The sequence below is a fragment of the Nanorana parkeri genome, unplaced genomic scaffold (genome assembly GCF_000935625.1).
Source record: "Nanorana parkeri isolate BGI_ZX_2015 unplaced genomic scaffold, ASM93562v1 scaffold800, whole genome shotgun sequence".
In the NCBI taxonomy this organism is placed as follows: Eukaryota; Metazoa; Chordata; class Amphibia; order Anura; family Dicroglossidae; genus Nanorana; species Nanorana parkeri.
This window is the reverse complement of record NW_017307068.1, coordinates 562,783-582,699: the sequence shown is the minus strand read 5'-3', so window position 1 is coordinate 582,699 and position 19,917 is coordinate 562,783. Positions and strand designations below refer to the sequence as shown.

General features: G+C 40.0%; 1 protein-coding gene across 1 annotated transcript in view; it reads right to left on the bottom strand.

Annotated features, from left to right (window-relative positions):
• The window catches only part of CORIN (corin, serine peptidase), a 182,118-nt gene that overhangs the window by 106,037 nt on the left and 56,164 nt on the right, over positions 1–19,917 (bottom strand). The window contains exon 3 of the mRNA XM_018564960.1: positions 3,596–4,006. Coding sequence (XP_018420462.1) covers positions 3,596–4,006 — 411 coding nt within the window. The remainder of the gene's footprint in view (positions 1–3,595; positions 4,007–19,917) is intronic.

Here is a 19,917-nt window from a genome sequence, read left to right as displayed (position 1 = left end):
TTTTATTTTATCTCTTTTCACTTATTTGCTATTCTGCTTGGTACCACGGAGGTACCAAGCAGAATAGCCGAGCGAGAATAGGGGTGAACAGCAGCGAGCGAGCTGCAGAGCTTCGGCTCAGGTGATCCAGATGTTGGATCAGCTGAGTCAAAGTCCCTCTGCACTTCGGCTCAGCCGAAGGCAGCCATACAGAGCCGGTGTACGGCTGATTTCAGCCGATGTACGGCTGAAATCAGCCGTACTGAGGCAGAGTGAATAGCCGAACCTCGTTCCACTCTGTTCACTTCAGCTCGGTTAGTCACTCAACTGCCTTCGGCAGCTGGGTGCATAACCCTGAAAGTGTTTCCAGAGCATTGTGGGTTATCTAAAGTGGCAGCATATCAGAGCAGCTTGCTTTGCAGCTCCGATGTCTAAATAAAACCTCCCACTGAATAATGAATCATGTGATAAGGAAGGAGTCACTGCTGTGATGAGTCATTTGAGTTCTGTACACAATGGATATACAGTAGATAACCTGAAAAGTAATGATGTTAATGATGCAAAGAAGCCTAGAGTGTCACCTGTGGCTGGATAGAAAATTGCATAGAAAATTGCATAATATTAAGGTGCATTATTTCATATTTATTAAATGTAAAAATAAAGCCTTTTATACTAACCCAGTTACGGGACACTGTTATTCACGAGATAGTCCTCCCATTCAGGTTTTCCGAGTGGTATTTGACAGGGCTCTTTGGGCCGCCTAGCAATCCCCGCAGGATCCACGGAGACCCCAGCGAGTGGGCAGGATAATGTACAGATCCCCAGGGTTCACTGAAAACACGGATTATCCCATGCCCCACACACTCCGAAAGTACTAGAATATCTCAGGGTGGAAATACCTCATTTATTGAAGCCCTATAGTATATGTATGTGTATAGGATTGTCTTATAACAGGTTATGTGGACTGCCTGGGATGGAAAGGCTATCGGAGAGGTACTTGGGCTGGCTTGGAACGGTGGGGTAGCGTAAGATGGTGAACGTTTGTTGAATATAGTTATTATGGTTAACATGTTATTGGATGGCATAGACAAAAAAAATAAACAAATAGGGGTTACCGAAACGGAAGTGAATAGCAGCCATGCATAAGGGGGTAGTAATGACCTGCGGCAAGGACATTCATGGGAGACGCACTGCAGTCTCTTGTACTATTGTACTGACAGGTCGGGGTGAGGTATGGCTATTTCGGAATAACTATAAGTTATTGTTATCTCAAATTTCATTGTTTCGTGTAACTTGAATGACATATTTTGGAAACTTTTGAAAAAAAGTGTTGATACGAATATCTTTTGACGAAAACTGTTAACTTGTCTTTGTTCGACACACATAAAATTATTTTGGAAAAAAAAAATGTAAAAATAAAGAAAACCATTTTTAGTTTTTGCAATCCTTACTATAATAAAGCAAGAACATATTTACAAAACCACTTTACATTCCCTTCAGGAATCTTTATTTTCACAGTTTAGTTTACACCGTTTATGTGATCAGCAGCCCTTTACTTTTTAGTGCTGTTTTCTTCAGTCTAATATCTGTCTAAAAAAAGTAGGCCATATATAAGCTGTATTGAGCCAATTATTGCATACATATGTATGGGCATACAGTATATGAACTGACATTTATACCTCTGGATGCCATGGAAATGAATAAAGTGTTGTGCATATCCTCTAAAGCAAATGTCCAGCTAGTAAGACTCACCACCCTCGCACACAAGGATCTTTGTCTGAAAAAAATGCTCCATATAAGTAATTTAAATCTCCCTAATCTCAAATACCTTCATTCATTAAAATGGTTCCATCCATCTCGAGACGAGGCTACTAAATTTAAACATGTTCACATTAGAGGTGAGGAGATTAAGGGGGGATATGATTTCCATGTACAAAATGTTTAATGGTGGTAGCAACATTAGCGATAAACTGTTTAAAATTAACTCCGTTACAAAAACTAGAGGCCATCACCTAAAATTGATGGAAAAAAAATTCCAGCACAAGGGGCGAAGGGGGTTCTTCACAGTAAGATCAGTTAGGGTCTGGAACTCACTGCCACAGGCGGTGATTTCAGCAAATAATGTGGAATTGTTCAAGAAACTTTTGGACGATTTCTTAAGGGACCGTAATATACAGGGGTACGGGTACTCCTAGAATGAGATCCTAATAGGTTGGACTTGATGGATTAATGTCTTTATTCAACCTCAAATACTATGTAACTATGTAACTATGAACAGAACCACTGAATAAAGTATTAATTCGCTTTCACAAGCCTTTCACACTACACTTAAGTTACATTTGCCTACTACAGTCATAAAAATCTAAATTCACATTAGAGCTTGTTTGGACAGAAGTCACTTTACCTGCCAGTATAGTGTACATCAATGCAAGGGAATGAATGATCTAGACAAGACCCAAATAAATCCAAGGAGGACATATAAACTCAGCGCAAATATATTTCTGGTAACACTTGGACCTCACAGCACGGCTGACCACTAATCAATAATATACTGGCCACTTATGAATACAGGTTCTTTTTATGCACTGGTCTCCTATTGCTTTTGTTCCTTTAGCAGCACTGCAAATGGACCTACAAAGAGTACCGGGTCTTTCCATTAGACAGCAAACACAGCTCAGTTCAGCAGTGACGTGAGACCATAGTAAGGGCCTGTGTCGACAGACTTCAATGGGTAAATGCAGCATGCTTTTGACATTAGCTTGAAACATTTCTTATGGGTCTATTCACGAAGCTGCCGAAGGATCTAGCCAAAGCTTCGGCCGATCCTTCGGCTAGCTTCGGCCCCTGGACCCCTTCGGTTCAGTAGAACCGAAGGGGTGCTGTACGGGCTATTCACAATAGCCCGTACAGCTCCCGAACGTGGCCGCTGAGCCACGCTGAAAGCCGAAGCTGGCCGAGCGCCTGGGAGAGGTTTTTTTTTCCGTTTTTTTTTTTTTTTTTTCACTGCTAGCTCCGCACAATCATTTTCTATTTACTTTTTAAAAACTTTAAAAACTATTTTTCTGTTCTGCTCGGTCCCTCTGAGGGACCGAGCAGAACAGCCGAGCCGAATGCCGCTCAGCGACATTCGGCTTTTCACTCACTGCTGTTCGGCATCTATAAGAATAGGCCGAACAGCAGTGAGTAGCCTGCCGGAGGTTCGGCTCAGTTGGATAGGCTGAGTCGAACTCCTTCTGCACTTCGGGTCGGCCGAACATGCTAAGCCATGTGAAGTAAGCCGATGTACGGATGATTTCAGCCGATGTACGGCGGAAATCAGCCGTACCAGCCTGAAGTGAATAGCCGAACAGTGTTCGGCTCACTTCACTTGGGGTCGGTTGTTCACTCGGCTGCCCTCGGCAGCTTAGTGAATAGACCAGCAAGACTCCAGAATGCTTTGCAGGTTCAGCTGACCTGCATTTTACCTGTTTTAGCTGGTTTGCATTCTCATAGACTTGTAAGGGAAAAGAAGCAGTTCTCAAGGAAACAAAAGCCTATTCACTCTGAACCTAATTGCTATTTTTGTGTGAGTCAAAAGATGCTCAGTGGTATATAGAGGGATAGGTATTATATTCACCTTCTTTGACAAATGTAGGAGCTGTTGGAGAGGTATCTTCATCATCCAGGAACTTTGAAGCAACTGTGGTGGGCCAATGGCTTGCTGTTTCCATCGTACTGATAACTCCTTGGTGCTCTTTGGTCTTCTCCATCCCTTGCTTTGTGCTGTGTTCCTCCACTGTGCTGTGTGTAGAATGTGCAGTTGTATTCTGATGCGCAGTCTCTTTCTCACTTCTAAAGTTTTTATCATTTTGGTCATCTTGAGTTATATTAGAATTCCACAAAGGAGTCTGCACATCCCATTTTTCAAGCGTCCTTTCTGAAGCATTGTCTCCCATCTTTACAAAAGGAATGTGATTAGGTCCTATTTCAATGCTGTTGGTTAATGGGTCACTTCTATTAAAGGCAAAACAATTTCTGTCTATTACACCTAAAAAGGAAAAAGAAAAAATTAAAATGCTGTCTGCATTAAGGCTTCTCTCTATCTATGCAAATTGGATCAGTCTACAAAAAATATTTTGGTGAAGGGGTGAATCCCCCATTGGCTTCTTTATCTTTTTTGGACTGCTGCAAGATGTTTATGCCTAAATCAACAGCTGCATTTACTTGATGTGTCTACAAAGAGGAGTCTTTGTACTGAATTTTGTTTTTGATTATACAGAATTAAATGACCAATGTAAGACTCCATGTTACGATGTGTGGCAGTTGGCAACTTGAGTGGGAACTCCCACACATATAAAAACTAATGTGTAATCAGATTCACTTTATGTTAGGTGGTAAGACTTTAGATGACTAACCAACAGTAAGGGCTCCTACTTGTGTTTCAGTGGGAGCTGTGTCAGTGGGGGACTCTCTGTGTTGCCATATGGAACAATCAATTCAAAAAAGTAATTACAACTTTGGCTTCAAACTCTCCTTTAAATAATTAACAGTATCAAAAAATGACATGAATTAAAAATACTGCAGCATAAAAATGCGTCTACAAATTCTTTCCAAAATGCATTTACAAAACTAGTAAATAAAACAGACTTTTTTTTAACAAACTAACATTAACAAAATACGGTATGATACTTGCGATGTTGAGGTGGAAAATGTAAACTGCAGTCTTTAAAAGTCTTGGTAAACATAAGAGACACACATTAATGCAGCTACTGTATGTGTTCAGAAATAAATCATTAGGTATTTCTTTTAAATGCAACAAGTATAAATGCTGCAGACTCAAGACCAGGAGAAGGAGAGGCAGGACTAGGAGCCACTCAAATATACTGCATGCAAATATGCTGAAAAGGAACAAGCAGGTAAGAGGAGAGAGTGCAGTGAGCAGAGAGATGACCTTATTAGTCTGCTGCTGTTTCTACACTATCTAATCAAAATGCTGGGAAGAGGGTGGTGTCAGCAATTGTGTATCTTCCTGCCTTATCTGCCTGGCTGTGCTGTGTGGCACGGCTGTGTAAATATCAAGACTTATAGCTGATCTCCAGAAACTGTATATATGTAAATTTACACTGGTCCAGCTTGGCACAATGTAGTATATACAGTATATGGGACCAGTACTTATACCTCCGTCTAAAACCTGCAGATACTAAGGGTTGGCTAAACAAAAGACATTGGCAATTCTGTTTGTATGATTATACAGCACCGATATCGACCTTTCCTATAAGCTGCACATTACTGTGTGGACTCTAAACTGTATTGCCTGTAAAAACCAATAAAGGAACTTCTTTCTCCATTCAGTCTTCTCACAAATGATAAAACTCCTTTTTCAGGAAAGCTCTAGCTCTAGTGATAGAAATACAGTCATGTGAAAAACAAAGTACACCCTCTTTGAATTCTATGGTTTTAAGTATTAGGACATAATAGGACAGAGACATGAGCTCATCAGCCTGCAGCTTCACCTTCACTGTCCAGTCACTAGCTGGGGAAGTGACAAGATTTGTTAGTGTCACCTAACTATAAAAGAGCAAAAAATTTACTCTCCTGCCATGCCAGACAGGGCTGTGGCATGTGGCAGAGCAGTGTAAATCCCACTGCTCTGCCACATGTCACATGGATGAACAAAATTAACATTTTCTTGGCAAGTAAAACAGCTCCTTTTATATGTATTTCAACTATGTACTGTATATAGCGGTAGAGTTCAGCTATAAGCTGAATGCATCAAATGAACATAGTAATTGGCAAGTTACATAATCTAATTAAACACCACAATCATTTCTATAAAACAAAGAAGTATATTAACAGTTTGAAGTTAATGTTGCAGAAAATGAAATGTATAGCCACATTACCAGGCTAGAAAATAACAGGTTTTCTCCATTTCTATATCTCTTAAGGTGTTAGCAGTCAATCTATTATATTGTTTCAATAGGAAATTACCTTTCTCACACTTGAAATTGCACATAATGATACAGTCTCATTTTTACTTTAATTGCAATTAGGTTAATGCAGCCTGTGTAGTTCCTGAACTGAGATAGCATTTCCTCTTCATCGGCCTTTAAATGTCATGTATTTTAAGATTATCTCGTTCAGTACTGGTGTATGAAAGGGCATCGTTCTGCCACAGTGTATATTTAGAATCCGGCTATGCGGAAAATGGTGCTACCCGTGTTTGTTGTATGAAATGTATTTTTAAAGCACGATAAATAAAAAGCTTCAACCCTGTGTGGATTGTATATTGCTTTAACCAATAATAGTGTTTGTGCCCGCACACAATGCAGCCATTGTGATAGATTTCTGTTTTCACTTCAGTGGAACTAAAGACATAAAACAAATTAAATTATTTGCATGGTACTCTTGAGTCCATACTATAATCTAATATCCATTTTCTTTTGGAGAAAAAAAAAAGAGCTTTTTAAATTTAATCAGTCTTGCTTATGCCATAACTCACTTTGAATCTGATGTGTGTAAATATATCCCAGGCATTTTACGGTAAAACTATTTTTAGCTGTGCCCTGTTATAAGGAGAGATAGAATTCTAGGAGAAGGCTACAATGGGGTTTTTGACTTCCTTTTGCAAGAACTGCTTGGAGGGAAGTGGATTAAGAGATTACTCTGATGTCATTGACATCAGTTAGAATAACATGCTTAAGGTTAGAAAAATATTAAATGTCATTACTTGGTCGTATATCAACTTATTAGCTTCCGCCATTCATGGTAAAAAAGTCATGTGAGAAATACAATATTAGCTATATCTATATAAAAAAAAAGACTAAAGGAATTAGTATGAAATGTTAAACATCTTTAAAATGTAAAGTAGAACTATGGGCTCGATGTGAAAATGGCAGTAATGCTGCATTCTGTCAGCAGTAGAGATCCTGTTTCTTAGTTTAAAGCTGAAGTCCGGGAACAGAAACTGTTGTTTAAATATATTCCACAATAGTTTACTACTACAACTAGTTCCACCTACTACAGGAAACTACAGGAGGGGGCGAGACACAAACTAATCACCCTGGACAAGGAGAGAGAGCAACAGTGACTGATCTTTATTACAGGAAGCTCCTGCACAGAGGAAAAGTTCTGCGCTGGATCCTTGCACAGATCTGGAAGAAATACACAAACTTACACGGCTATTCACAAAAGGGTGAAGAGTTTGGCGAAGGCAGGAGAAGGGAACAATCTAGGGCAACATAGCTGAACTGAAAAGTGAACTGAATTAGATAATTTTTCCAATTCAGCTATGTTGTCCTAGTTTGTTCACTTCTCCTGCCTTCTCCAAACTCTTCACCCTTTTGTGAATAACAGTGTAAGTTATTCAAAAATTCCAAGTTAGAATACACATTCCTCTTGTATTTTGACAATAGTTGCCTATTCCGGAGTTCAGCTTTAATTACGTGTGGATCATACCAGTATATCTGTTGATTTTCCACTTGCTTCAACAGGGTGATACCACTTTCCTAATTGATACCGCTCCATCAATGCTTCTATTCATCAGCCAAGGAAACACAGGGTGCTTGCCAATGGAGCATGCCCTCGCTCCGATACTCAATAGGTCCGATACTCAATAGGTTTAATCTAGGATGAAAGACGGATGCACACAGCTGGTGTCACTTCGCCAATTAATCTAATTCCCTTAGCAAACTAATATAATGGTCCACAAGTCCAAATTACTTCCTCTGCAGAGCATTCCTTTCAAGCAGGGATCCAACTGGGACTATGCTTTAATGCCTTAGACTGTTACAGGACAAGAATCCCCACCTCCAGAGATGTCATTGTCCTAATGAGGAAATAGTATACATGCTTATTATTTGCTATCCTAAAGCTGGTCATACACTGTTCAACATTTTCATTCAACCTGCGAGCTGAACAAAAAAAAAAAAAAAAAAAAAGATTCATCCATTAAACGCTTGTAAGCCCCCGCTGTTCCCTCTGGTCATTCAAAGATTCGGCCGACCCGAAGTGCAGAGCTCCGGCAGGCTACTCGCTGCTGTTCGGCCTATTCTCATAGATGCCAAACAGCAGTGAGTGAATAGCCGAATGCTGCCGAGCGTCTGTGGTACCGAGCAGAATAGAAAAACAGTTTAAAAAGTAGAAAAAATAAAATTGCAAATGATTGGGTGGAACTAGCAGTGACAGCTAGCTCCGCTCAACTGTTTTCCATTGGCCAGGTGGTTCTGCTGCCGTCAGAATAAAAAAAAAACACCATAGGAATGCATAGCTAGATTCCTATTTGCTATTTCACTTTGCAATAGCCAATAGCAAACTAGCTATTGCACTCGCCCTCTGCTGCTGTCAATCACCAGAAGCGGACCTGATGGAGAACTGCAGGTCCCCCTCTGCTGATTGACAGCAGCAGTGGACGGGAGCAATAGCTAGTTTGCTATTGGCTATTGCAAAGTGAAATAGCCAATAGGAATCTAGCTATGAATTCCTATGCCAGCGGCCCCATGGCAGAAAAAAAAAAACTGATAGCAAGGAAAGGTTTACCTTACCGGGAGAAAGTGTTTATCTCCTGGGCGGCCGGGAGCCTTATTAGACTCCCAGAGTGTCCGGGAGAGTACTGACAGATCAGCATCCCTGGTTACCAGGTAACCAGGGACGCCATCTGTCATTACACACTGAGAACCAGGAGAGGCCGTTGTGATATCATAGCGGCCCCGCTGGGTTCTCAGTGTGTAATGACAGATGGTGTCCTACGCTGATCTCTCTACAAGTGGCCGAAGCCAGCCGTGAGATGTCAGAAGCAGGCTGTTCGGCCAGCTTCGGCTTTCACCTCGGCTCAGTCGCGCCGAGGCATATGCCTTCGGCTCGACTAAGCCGCACGGCCAACTTCGGGAGCTGTACGGGCTATAGTGAATAGCCCGTACAACAGCCCTTCGGTTCTACTGAACCGAAGGGGTTCTGGGGCTGAAGCTAGCCAAAGGATCAGCCGAAGCTAAGGCTAGATCCTTCGGCAGCTTAGTGAATAGACCCCATAGTGTGTGGCCAGCTTGAAAAGGGTATATATCACGTTCTGATTTGGGGGGTCTGCTCTGCACAGGAAGTAAGCAGATAAGTAATCCTTTAGACCTCATTATACCAGTTCACCATTATGACAATCTAAATACATTTTCACCTAGCAGAGTAAATAATAGGGTCTGCTCTGCTGAATCACCAGGTGAGTGTATTTTCAAATATTTGCTAATTTCTACAGTGAATGAGCCAATCTCACTTGAAATATTCTCTAATTTATACAGTAACGTTTTCCAAATTTCACTGTATAATGCATACCGGTATAACTGTAATGATCTATAGAAAATTAAAAGGTATTTCAACTGCAGATTGCTCAGAAAGCAAAGTGCAGCATTACAATTTTTTTTATTGACACTAACAGTGTTATTCACTAAAGGTTTGGAGAAGGCAGGAGAAGTGAACAATCTTAGAATTTTTTAGAATTTTTCCAAATCAGCTATTTTGGAATAGATTGTTCCCTTCTCCTGCCTTCTCCAAACTCTTCACCCTTTTGTGAATAGCCGTGTAAGTTTGTGTATTTCTTCCAGATCTGTGCAAGGATCCAGCGCAGAACTTTTCCTCTGTGCAGGAGCTTCCTGTAATAAAGATCAGTCACTGTTGCTCTCTCTCCTTGTCCTAAAAAAAAAAAAAAAAAAAAAAAAAGATTCATCCATTAAACGCTTGTAAGCCCCCGCTGTTCCCTCTGGTCATTCAAAGATTCGGCCGACCCGAAGTGCAGAGCTCCGGCAGGCTACTCGCTGCTGTTCGGCCTATTCTCATAGATGCCAAACAGCAGTGAGTGAATAGCCGAATGCTGCCGAGCGTCTGTGGTACCGAGCAGAATAGAAAAACAGTTTAAAAAGTAGAAAAAATAAAATTGCAAATGATTGGGTGGAACTAGCAGTGACAGCTAGCTCCGCTCAACTGTTTTCCATTGGCCAGGTGGTTCTGCTGCCGTCAGAATAAAAAAAAAACACCATAGGAATGCATAGCTAGATTCCTATTGGCTATTTCACTTTGCAATAGCCAATAGCAAACTAGCTATTGCACTCGCCCTCTGCTGCTGTCAATCACCAGAAGCGGACCTGATGGAGAACTGCAGGTCCCCCTCTGCTGATTGACAGCAGCAGTGGACGGGAGCAATAGCTAGTTTGCTATTGGCTATTGCAAAGTGAAATAGCCAATAGGAATCTAGCTATGAATTCCTATGCCAGCGGCCCCATGGCAGAAAAAAAAAAACTGATAGCAAGGAAAGGTTTACCTTACCGGGAGAAAGTGTTTATCTCCTGGGCGGCCGGGAGCCTTATTAGACTCCCAGAGTGTCCGGGAGAGTACTGACAGATCAGCATCCCTGGTTACCAGGTAACCAGGGACGCCATCTGTCATTACACACTGAGAACCAGGAGAGGCCGTTGTGATATCATAGCGGCCCCGCTGGGTTCTCAGTGTGTAATGACAGATGGTGTCCTACGCTGATCTCTCTACAAGTGGCCGAAGCCAGCCGTGAGATGTCAGAAGCAGGCTGTTCGGCCAGCTTCGGCTTTCACCTCGGCTCAGTCGCGCCGAGGCATATGCCTTCGGCTCGACTAAGCCGCACGGCCAACTTCGGGAGCTGTACGGGCTATAGTGAATAGCCCGTACAACAGCCCTTCGGTTCTACTGAACCGAAGGGGTTCTGGGGCTGAAGCTAGCCAAAGGATCAGCCGAAGCTAAGGCTAGATCCTTCGGCAGCTTAGTGAATAGACCCCATAGTGTGTGGCCAGCTTGAAAAGGGTATATATCACGTTCTGATTTGGGGGGTCTGCTCTGCACAGGAAGTAAGCAGATAAGTAATCCTTTAGACCTCATTATACCAGTTCACCATTATGACAATCTAAATACATTTTCACCTAGCAGAGTAAATAATAGGGTCTGCTCTGCTGAATCACCAGGTGAGTGTATTTTCAAATATTTGCTAATTTCTACAGTGAATGAGCCAATCTCACTTGAAATATTCTCTAATTTATACAGTAACGTTTTCCAAATTTCACTGTATAATGCATACCGGTATAACTGTAATGATCTATAGAAAATTAAAAGGTATTTCAACTGCAGATTGCTCAGAAAGCAAAGTGCAGCATTACAATTTTTTTTATTGACACTAACAGTGTTATTCACTAAAGGTTTGGAGAAGGCAGGAGAAGTGAACAATCTTAGAATTTTTTAGAATTTTTCCAAATCAGCTATTTTGGAATAGATTGTTCCCTTCTCCTGCCTTCTCCAAACTCTTCACCCTTTTGTGAATAGCCGTGTAAGTTTGTGTATTTCTTCCAGATCTGTGCAAGGATCCAGCGCAGAACTTTTCCTCTGTGCAGGAGCTTCCTGTAATAAAGATCAGTCACTGTTGCTCTCTCTCCTTGTCCAGGGTGATTAGTTTTTGTCTCGCCCCCTCCTGTAGTTTCCTGTAGTAGGTGGAGCTAGTTTGGAATAGATTGTTCCCTTCTCCTGCCTTCTCCAAACTCTTCACCCTTTTTTAACTAACCCAGTCAAACATAAACGTTTTTAGGGAGTATGCCTACACTAAGATGGATGCACTAGTGCCTAAAACAACATGAGTCTATGTCTACCTGACCAAATGTTTTTAAGACATATGTAGAAATAATTTGGTTAGTTCTGGATATAAAAGCAAAATATATATAGAAACACAAAGAATTCAGACTGAGGCATGATGATTTAAACCTATCCACCAAATACTGAAATGTGCTTGCCAACCACTCACTTTACTTCTTGGAGATTGCAGTGGTCAGATAGCCCCGCCATAATTTCCAAGCCTGCCATACAGCCAATGCAAACCTAAACAATAGTGTCATCCTCGTCCTGACAGAATAAATGAGCAAATGCCAAATTCAGCTGTGATACAGAAAAAACAGGATCTGCAGGAACATAACATCAATGGAATCCTTGAGAGATAGAAGAAGGCAGGGGGTGATCAGTTATACTGTATTGGTGCCCATGCAGAACCATGCAGAAAAAGTTCTGGGCATATTGGCATTTAAAGGTAATGCCAATGTAGCTGTACTGAGGGAGTATTAAGGCTGCCACTGCTAACCCTTCCCTCTGAAAATATTAGTTTGCTAGCTTTAAAAGAAACCCAAATGCTGTACTCCAAATCCTTCCACTTTACTGTTCATTGATAAGAAGCCACATAGTTCTGCCAGAGTTCACCCTTAGTTGGGCTTAATCCTAGATCACCTTTACAATAAAAAACCAACTTAGGGTAATACACATCAGAGGGAGGAGCATGGGAGGAAGTATGACTTTTTATCAATAAACAGTAAAGTGGAAGTATTTGTAGTATTTAAGTTTCTTTTCAAGTATACTTTAATTGGCGAGGACCAACCTGTGGTTGTGCTGACACTCATAGTGAAGAGTTAGAACTGTGATCCATGAATTTCTGAGTTATTCTCCCAGAACAGAAATGCTCTGACTTTCCCAATTGCAATGCTTGCTCTGGGACAGTGAATCCAAATTGTGAAACCGAAGACAGGCAGGCAACTAGCATTTTCAGAAAGAGATCAGTAACTGCAGCCTCCATATTACTCTCAGTGTTCTGCTCTAGTCTAAAAAAATAAAATTTTGTTAGGAAGGACATAAAAAGGCATTCCATGGAATGTGTACTTCGTGCAGTCAGTGTGTTTTTCCAATGCCAATGATCTGATATCCCACTGGCTAAGTTATCTTCTCCAGCGTTGAAAAATGTGCAAATCATTAGAGAGAGGCAAGCTCTCAGGAACTAGTGGCATCAGAAGGATATATTCTTCATTACTATTCACACATATGCAGTGGCGACTCTAGGAACAATATATAGGTGGGGCACATAAGATACCACAGTCAAAATGGGGGGGCACTAATAATTTCCACCACTAAAAAAAACTAAAGAAGTATATATGAATAAGATTACAAAATACGAGAGTAATGAGGTATGCGGTGATACCTTTTTATTGTACTAACCTAATACTTAGAAGACGAGCTTTCAAGAGTTTTTCTTTCTTCCTCAGGTATTGCTTCAGACTTAAATGTTCCAGACACAGAACACCAGGAAGCATATATGTCATATTCTGAGTCATACCAAGCTTGCATTTGGATAGTCCTTGTTAAAAATAGTGTATTACTATTACTAAAAACCTAAAGGAACTCCTAGTGAACCATAAGCCAGTAGTTTTTCCTGTACGAACATGGACAAGGAGGAATCCGGTCAAAATTGCCAACCCATTTAGCTAAAACTTTGATTGAAAACTGCTTATAACTGCTTATATGGACAAAATGTTTGTTTTTTATTTATTAAAGTACATTTAAATCTAAAACCTTTTCTAAAATTTCGGATGGAGTGGGAAAGGGTTAAAACTGCTGTCAGTTGTTGTTTTTTTTTCCACCTGTGTCTCAATAGGGAGATTTTCCATTTCTTCCTGTCCTGTAGACTTAAGAGGAAGTGAGAGGATATCTTTCCAATGTGATACAAAATTCCCTCTCGAGATTCACTCTCCCTAATCACTAATGTTGTGGGAATAAAACTTAGGGTAAATCCACAATTTCGAGTTGCCACCAGAACAGTAATAGAAGGAAAATCTTCCAATAGGGACACCTGTTCATGTGACAATAGTCTATAATGGGGACACAGACAAACCCCCCCACACTGTATCTATATCTAAAGGGAAAAAATTGTACCTTTAGTTACACTTTCAGCCACTCTTGTGATTTGAACCCCTTCAACACACTGGGGGAATTTATCAAAACTGGAGGAGACCAATCAATCAGCTTCTCTCTTCAGTGTGTTCAGTTAATATTTGAAAATGAAAGAGAGATGCTGATTGGTTGCCATGCATATCTGCTGCAGATTTTGACAAATTCCCTTCACTGTATTTTATAGCCAGAAAAGTGACAACACTGTGAGGACAAACCCAGACTGTGTGTAGAAAATGAGGGGGTAGTACTTAACACGGTAACAACCTAATTTTCCACAGAATTCACAAGTTGGCAACAAAAACAGTCAGATTATATCTTTTGTCTAGGGTAAGCATTTGACAGACGGCAAAGTTTGAGGGAATCAGAAGTATCATAAACCTTACTTAGCAGGGTTTTAACGTGACTACTTTGTAAATTGTACCTTTGTAAAGGCCCCTTTGTAAATTGTCAAGTCATAAAAAGTTTAGAGTTCAACTCTCAACTTTAATTCATATTCCATAACTCCTACGGTAATGGAGTTAACTTCCAAAAAAGTGGCTGCCCTAATGTAGAAGAAGATGCCAATCAGTTAGACACCAAAATTCACCAAATTATAAAAGGAGAATATACAGTAGAAGCTTTTGGTATATTATTGCATTTAAGAAATGTTAGCTTAAACAGGGAGGAGATAAAAACCCCTTAATTTAAGTTTAAGATGTGCATCCCAGTGGAAACTGAACGTATGTTCAGTTTTCAGAAATATAGCTGAAAAATGCATTTAAAGAAATATTATTTTTTTTCACACCCAAATACTAATGGAACAAAGACCATTTCAGATTATGTAATTCATACTTCCCTTTAAAATGCATTTTTCTTTAACCCAATTGATGCTGGAAATAGATTTTTATTATGACATTCAAATAAATGGTCTTAAATGACCTGGAAAAATTAAATTTGAAATGTAACAAAAATTAAATGGTCATAGTAAAGAGTATGAAGGATTTATTAGCAAGGAAGGATCTTATTATTCGTTCAGCAGGCAAGGGCAATGGGCTTGTCCTTTTGAATAAGTGAAACTACATGGATGAAATGTATAATATTCTTTCTAATAAGGATATGTATATTCCTAAAGATCCCACAACCCAGTTTAAAGCAGTTAAAACCTGTAGTGGAAAAGGTTATAGAATGATAAGGTCATGTCTGTACTTCCCTACTTCTATAAGCAGCCTAAAGGGCTCAACCCCCCAGATGCCAGAGCTTAAAGTGTATTTCCACCTTTGCAGTCACATTTGAGAAAATTACTATATCTACTACATCTAAAATCTATTTTAGATTTTTTGTTAAAGCAAGAAAGATGACTAACCCCGGCTTTTTATTTGCCCTTTCACAGTGATCTGTCCTAATGGAAAGACTTGGGACTGAAATTTGAGGATTGTGTTTATCTGATAAGCTTCAATAACATACAATGGACAAGCCACCTCAGACCCCTTACCTCTCACAGCCCCTCCTAACATGAAGCAAGATTAAATTTTAACCCCTAAAACCCTAACCCGAGTAAAAACAATTTAAACTGCAAGAAACATTTTCTAAATTTTTTTTAGCTTATGCTATGTGAATGGGAACATGTAACCGATATAAAATAGGTGTTATCCCAATTTGGCTGCGAAAGTGGAAATACACTTTAAAAAAATATTAAACTGACTACACTATGCAATACAGTAAAGCATCACCAATCCACAGTACACAGCCTCCCACTCTCAGACTTCTGCTGCACAAGGAATTATGGAAAGGTTGTGACTATAGATTTAAGGCAGTCATACTTGCACTATTTTGACAGTTTTCAATGGCTCCCCTTTGGTTGATTAAAATACATGTTTTGTTATCTCTGTTTGATACGTTTTAAAAACAAATTACCTATTGATCTTGTCAGAAATTTAGTGATCTGATAACATTCTGTGCTCTCTACTTTGGGGAGGTGTTGTGCCATCCTAACACACTTCCTACCCCAGGGTGACAACACTGTTCAATAGATACAGTACAGTGAGTGAGTGTTGTCACACTAGCACAGTTACTGGCAGGATGGCAATGTTAAAATAAAGGAAAAAAGCATGTAAGAAAAAAAAATTAATGCAGCCACCACATATATATTACATTTTTGTTTTTGGGTTTAGATACGTTGTAATAAAACAATATTTTTTATTTGCCTGGAGCTGTAACTCTGTGAGTGGTATTGTAGGACACTTGTTGCTACTATGGCCTTAAGGCATAGAGTTTCTAGTTTTATTTCACACTAGGTTTGATATTTGCACTGTGTTCTTGTGTTTGCTCATGTGGGGACTAGTGTGTCACATACATTCTGTAAATAACTGTAGAATACCATATCCTGGTACTAACTAAATGAATACAATGAATTAATGAATTACAGCTCACTAAAAGTAGAATAAGACACTCCATCCTGGAAAAGACACAACGCTTCCATACACTTAGAAGGTTTGTAACAGCTAATCTTAAAAGAACCAGCTTTAACAAAAGATGTACTGTACACAGTATATACTTTATGTATTGTAGAAATGTAGATATATCTCTAAGGTCTTCAATCAATGTAATGTTTTGTATAGTTAGATTAAAGGTTAGATGAGAATATGCCAAAGAAGAACATTTATTGTGTAACTTCAGTACATTAACTGGGGTCTTCTCTTTTATTATAAAATATTCCATTGGTTTCAATTACATAGTTTTTCTTTGTATGAAATCTGGAAGTATGTTTCCTTAGATATAAACACGTAGGATTCCTTTTATATGAAGCCTCTGACTTTCCTCATACATAGTCCTTTTGAAGTATTGGACTATAGAGTCCAGATCAAGCAAAGATTAATCAGAAGCCTCAATGGTGCTAGCAGACAGGAGGTAGGTGAAAGAAAAGTGAAAACTTGTTTCACATTGTGAGGTAGAGAAAAAACTTATGACTCTGAAAGGCTGTTCACTTTCAAGTGACTTAGATTATGCTCTTGTCCTGTTAATGCTGTACTGCAATTTTTCAATTTCTTTTCTTACATATGCAATTCATGTAGGTGTGATCTGTTTAAAGAACTCCAAGAGTGTCATATCCCTGGATTAAAGTAAGGTGAGTAATTCTGTGCATTACATCTGCAGACATCTCAACTCTCCCCGACGTTCTGGCAGTCTCCCCCTATTAGATAGCGGCTCCCTGACACACGCAAGTGAAACATAGTATCTCGGAAAGTAGGGATACCAGCCCTTTAAAAAAAAAATATTTTAATTTTACATACATTTTATTTAAATTTTTTCCCCTCCTGGGTTCCTCAGGCAGCCGTCTTTGAGACCGGCACTGCAAAGGACAGCCACCTGTGATTCATTAGGATAATGAGTACTCCTGCAATACATTAGAGATGAGGGCTATATCTACTAACAGGACCCTGCCTAACTGGCTGTGGAAAAAGACCGTCACTGGGGAGGATAGGAGGGCATATAAGGCATCAATGGAGGCCATTAAATGTCATCAGGAACAAAAAAGGTTAATCAAAGGAAGAAAACAATACATACTTATCTACAACTTCCATCTCATTCAAAAGTGTATTATATGAGAACTGTGTGTGTGTGTGTTAGCTATTGCCACTCTGCAGCTGCAACCCTAATGTTTGAAGGGTTTGGGGCAACATGCACAGTCTTTATTTAACATACATTGATAAATGTTTAAAGAAATAAAGGTCTGGTTCTAATCTCATAACCATCATCAAATAAAAAGAATACCATATGGGTGTAATTGTAGTTTAACATGAGTAATATCATTATGTACGTTCCTATGTCACACTCAGCAAGAAAAGGCACTAACCATAAATCTCTTTCAACATATAGATGCAAACTACAGCACCCCACAGATTTAGCTATTTGCATATATAAAATCCATGTGCTCAGCTCAAATCAGGTACATCTGTCATCACAGATACAGACAACATTTTTCCATATGGCAAGTCACTATTCCCTGTGTAAATACAGAGAGAAACAATGCAGTTGCTTTTGAAAAAGAAATACAAATTAAGTGTATGGAAAGAAATGTTCTTCTAAGACCTCCAGACTTTGCCTCCTGGGGTAAGGAGCATCAAATGCTAGTTTATATTCAAAGATTACTGAAGTTTATTTAAAAAAAAACAAAAAAAAACTAGGGAAACAGAAGTGCAAGTTGTAGTATATGCAGAGTATTGCTCTCTGAAACACTGCACTGCATTTCTCTGGCTAGACTGATAGTCCACAGACAGACTGGAGGAGAGACTCTATTGGCTACAGCTGCAGCCTTGTTCTTGGATTGGTTACTGCTGTAGCTAAGAAGAAAGCCCACCCCTAACAACAAAGGCAAGGAGGGGCTTGATTGGCTAGCAGCCCAGGAGAGCTCTATTTGGCTGCCAGGCTGTTTAGCCCCGCCCACCACGTGACGAGAGCCGACTCATCTGATTCAGAGTGAGAGATACAGACTGGTATGCTGCAGTCAGACAGGGGGAAGTGTCCCTTGTGTTCTGTCTCTTGTGCACTGGGAGAGTCTTTGATTTCTGTGGAGACCTATAAAGGGAGGTGCGGCTTGAGAGGGGAGTTTTCAGTATGCTATGCTACCCTTTCGCTTGATCTCTCCAGATGTGCTATTAGGGCAGTGACATCTAGAGACGGAATTCGGTACTGCATCCATCATCATCCAGATTGGGGGATTCTGCAGCCTGATTTGCATCCACCATTATCCAGTCAGCTGAGACAGCTATCAAGCTACCAATTGCTGCAAAGAGGATATATAAAGTGCACCAGAATGGTGAGAGATCTTTTGCCATCTTTGTGTGAATTGATCTTGCCTATTCCTGCTAGATCCTGTTTACTGCCAATGCAGCTCTATCTGAAGGTGAATCAGCGCATCTGTTTATGATAGTTACCCAGTGACACTTTGTGAAGATACCCCTTTCCATCCTATGGATTACAAATATTGTTTTGCAAAAGGTTGAGTACTCAACCACAGAATTTAAAGGGCCCCAATGCCGGCAGACTCTATGTCTGTGTAGAATTTCCACTGGCCAGTGGTTAGCTAGGACCTACGGGAGCTATATAGGTTCTTTTAGTCAGCCATATTTCCTTTGGTACTTGATGAATAGTATTTCTGTGTTGTGAAACTTAGAGTTTTGTTCACCACTCGTTCAGTGCATTTCAGGCAGGCCTCCGACTGGCGGTTAAAGTGAACGAACACCAATCCTGTTTACTTTGCTGAGCTGTTGTATTGCATCATTGCACTTAATATTGTCAGTCCTGTTAATCAGTTTATCTCTTTCCAGGGCTTATTGTTAGTTTTAATTAAGCCCATTTAAACATCCTAAATGGTGTGTTGGTGTCACTTGGGTCCAGGTATGGGTGAGTCATCACTGGTGTGGGACAGAAGACCCATATAATACAGTGGCCCTTGCCGGGGTAGCGGTACACCTTTCTCCACCATTTTGTAATCAGGGAGTGGGGGCTGCTACATAAGAAAGTCCATAGTCCCATCGCACTCCTGACCGCAAAATCCCTTCGAGAAGCGGGTGCTGCGGTAGCAAAAGCAGAGACACCGGCACTCCAGAGTGATGAGCAAACGTCTACTATGCTTTTGCCTGAGGAAGGGGATCCTTTGCGACCCCGAAATGTTTGTTGCAATACCTGTTATGCTGCACGTCAATAAATAGACGTCTGCTCATCACTCTGGAGTGCCGATGTCTCTGCTTTTGCCACATAAGAAGACTAGTGCAAAGTCCACTTTAATATTATGTTATCTTCTAACCAGCTATAACAGAAGTATACTTTTCCCATGTAAAGAATTGTATTGCTTTCACCTATTCTAAAAAGAAACCTGTTCTTTACACAACTCCAAAAGTCATAAGGGCAGCGATGCATCCCTTATCAAACAACTCAGTTTAAAGTTTAAATTATGCAAACGGCCCCTCAAAGTAAGCAGCTTATTATGCTGACTCTTTAGCTAACCAATAGTGCTCTGTAAATACTTTGTCATTTACTAAAATAGTGTTTGCAAAGAAAATATTATATAATTGTATATACCAAAAACTGATGAAAAACATGGTAAAAATGATAACCCTTAAAGAATTAAACTGAAATAAAATGATCAAAAACCATTATAATTTCCCTTTAACCATTTTACTCCACCAGAAGTGTGAGAAGTCATTGAGATAACATGAG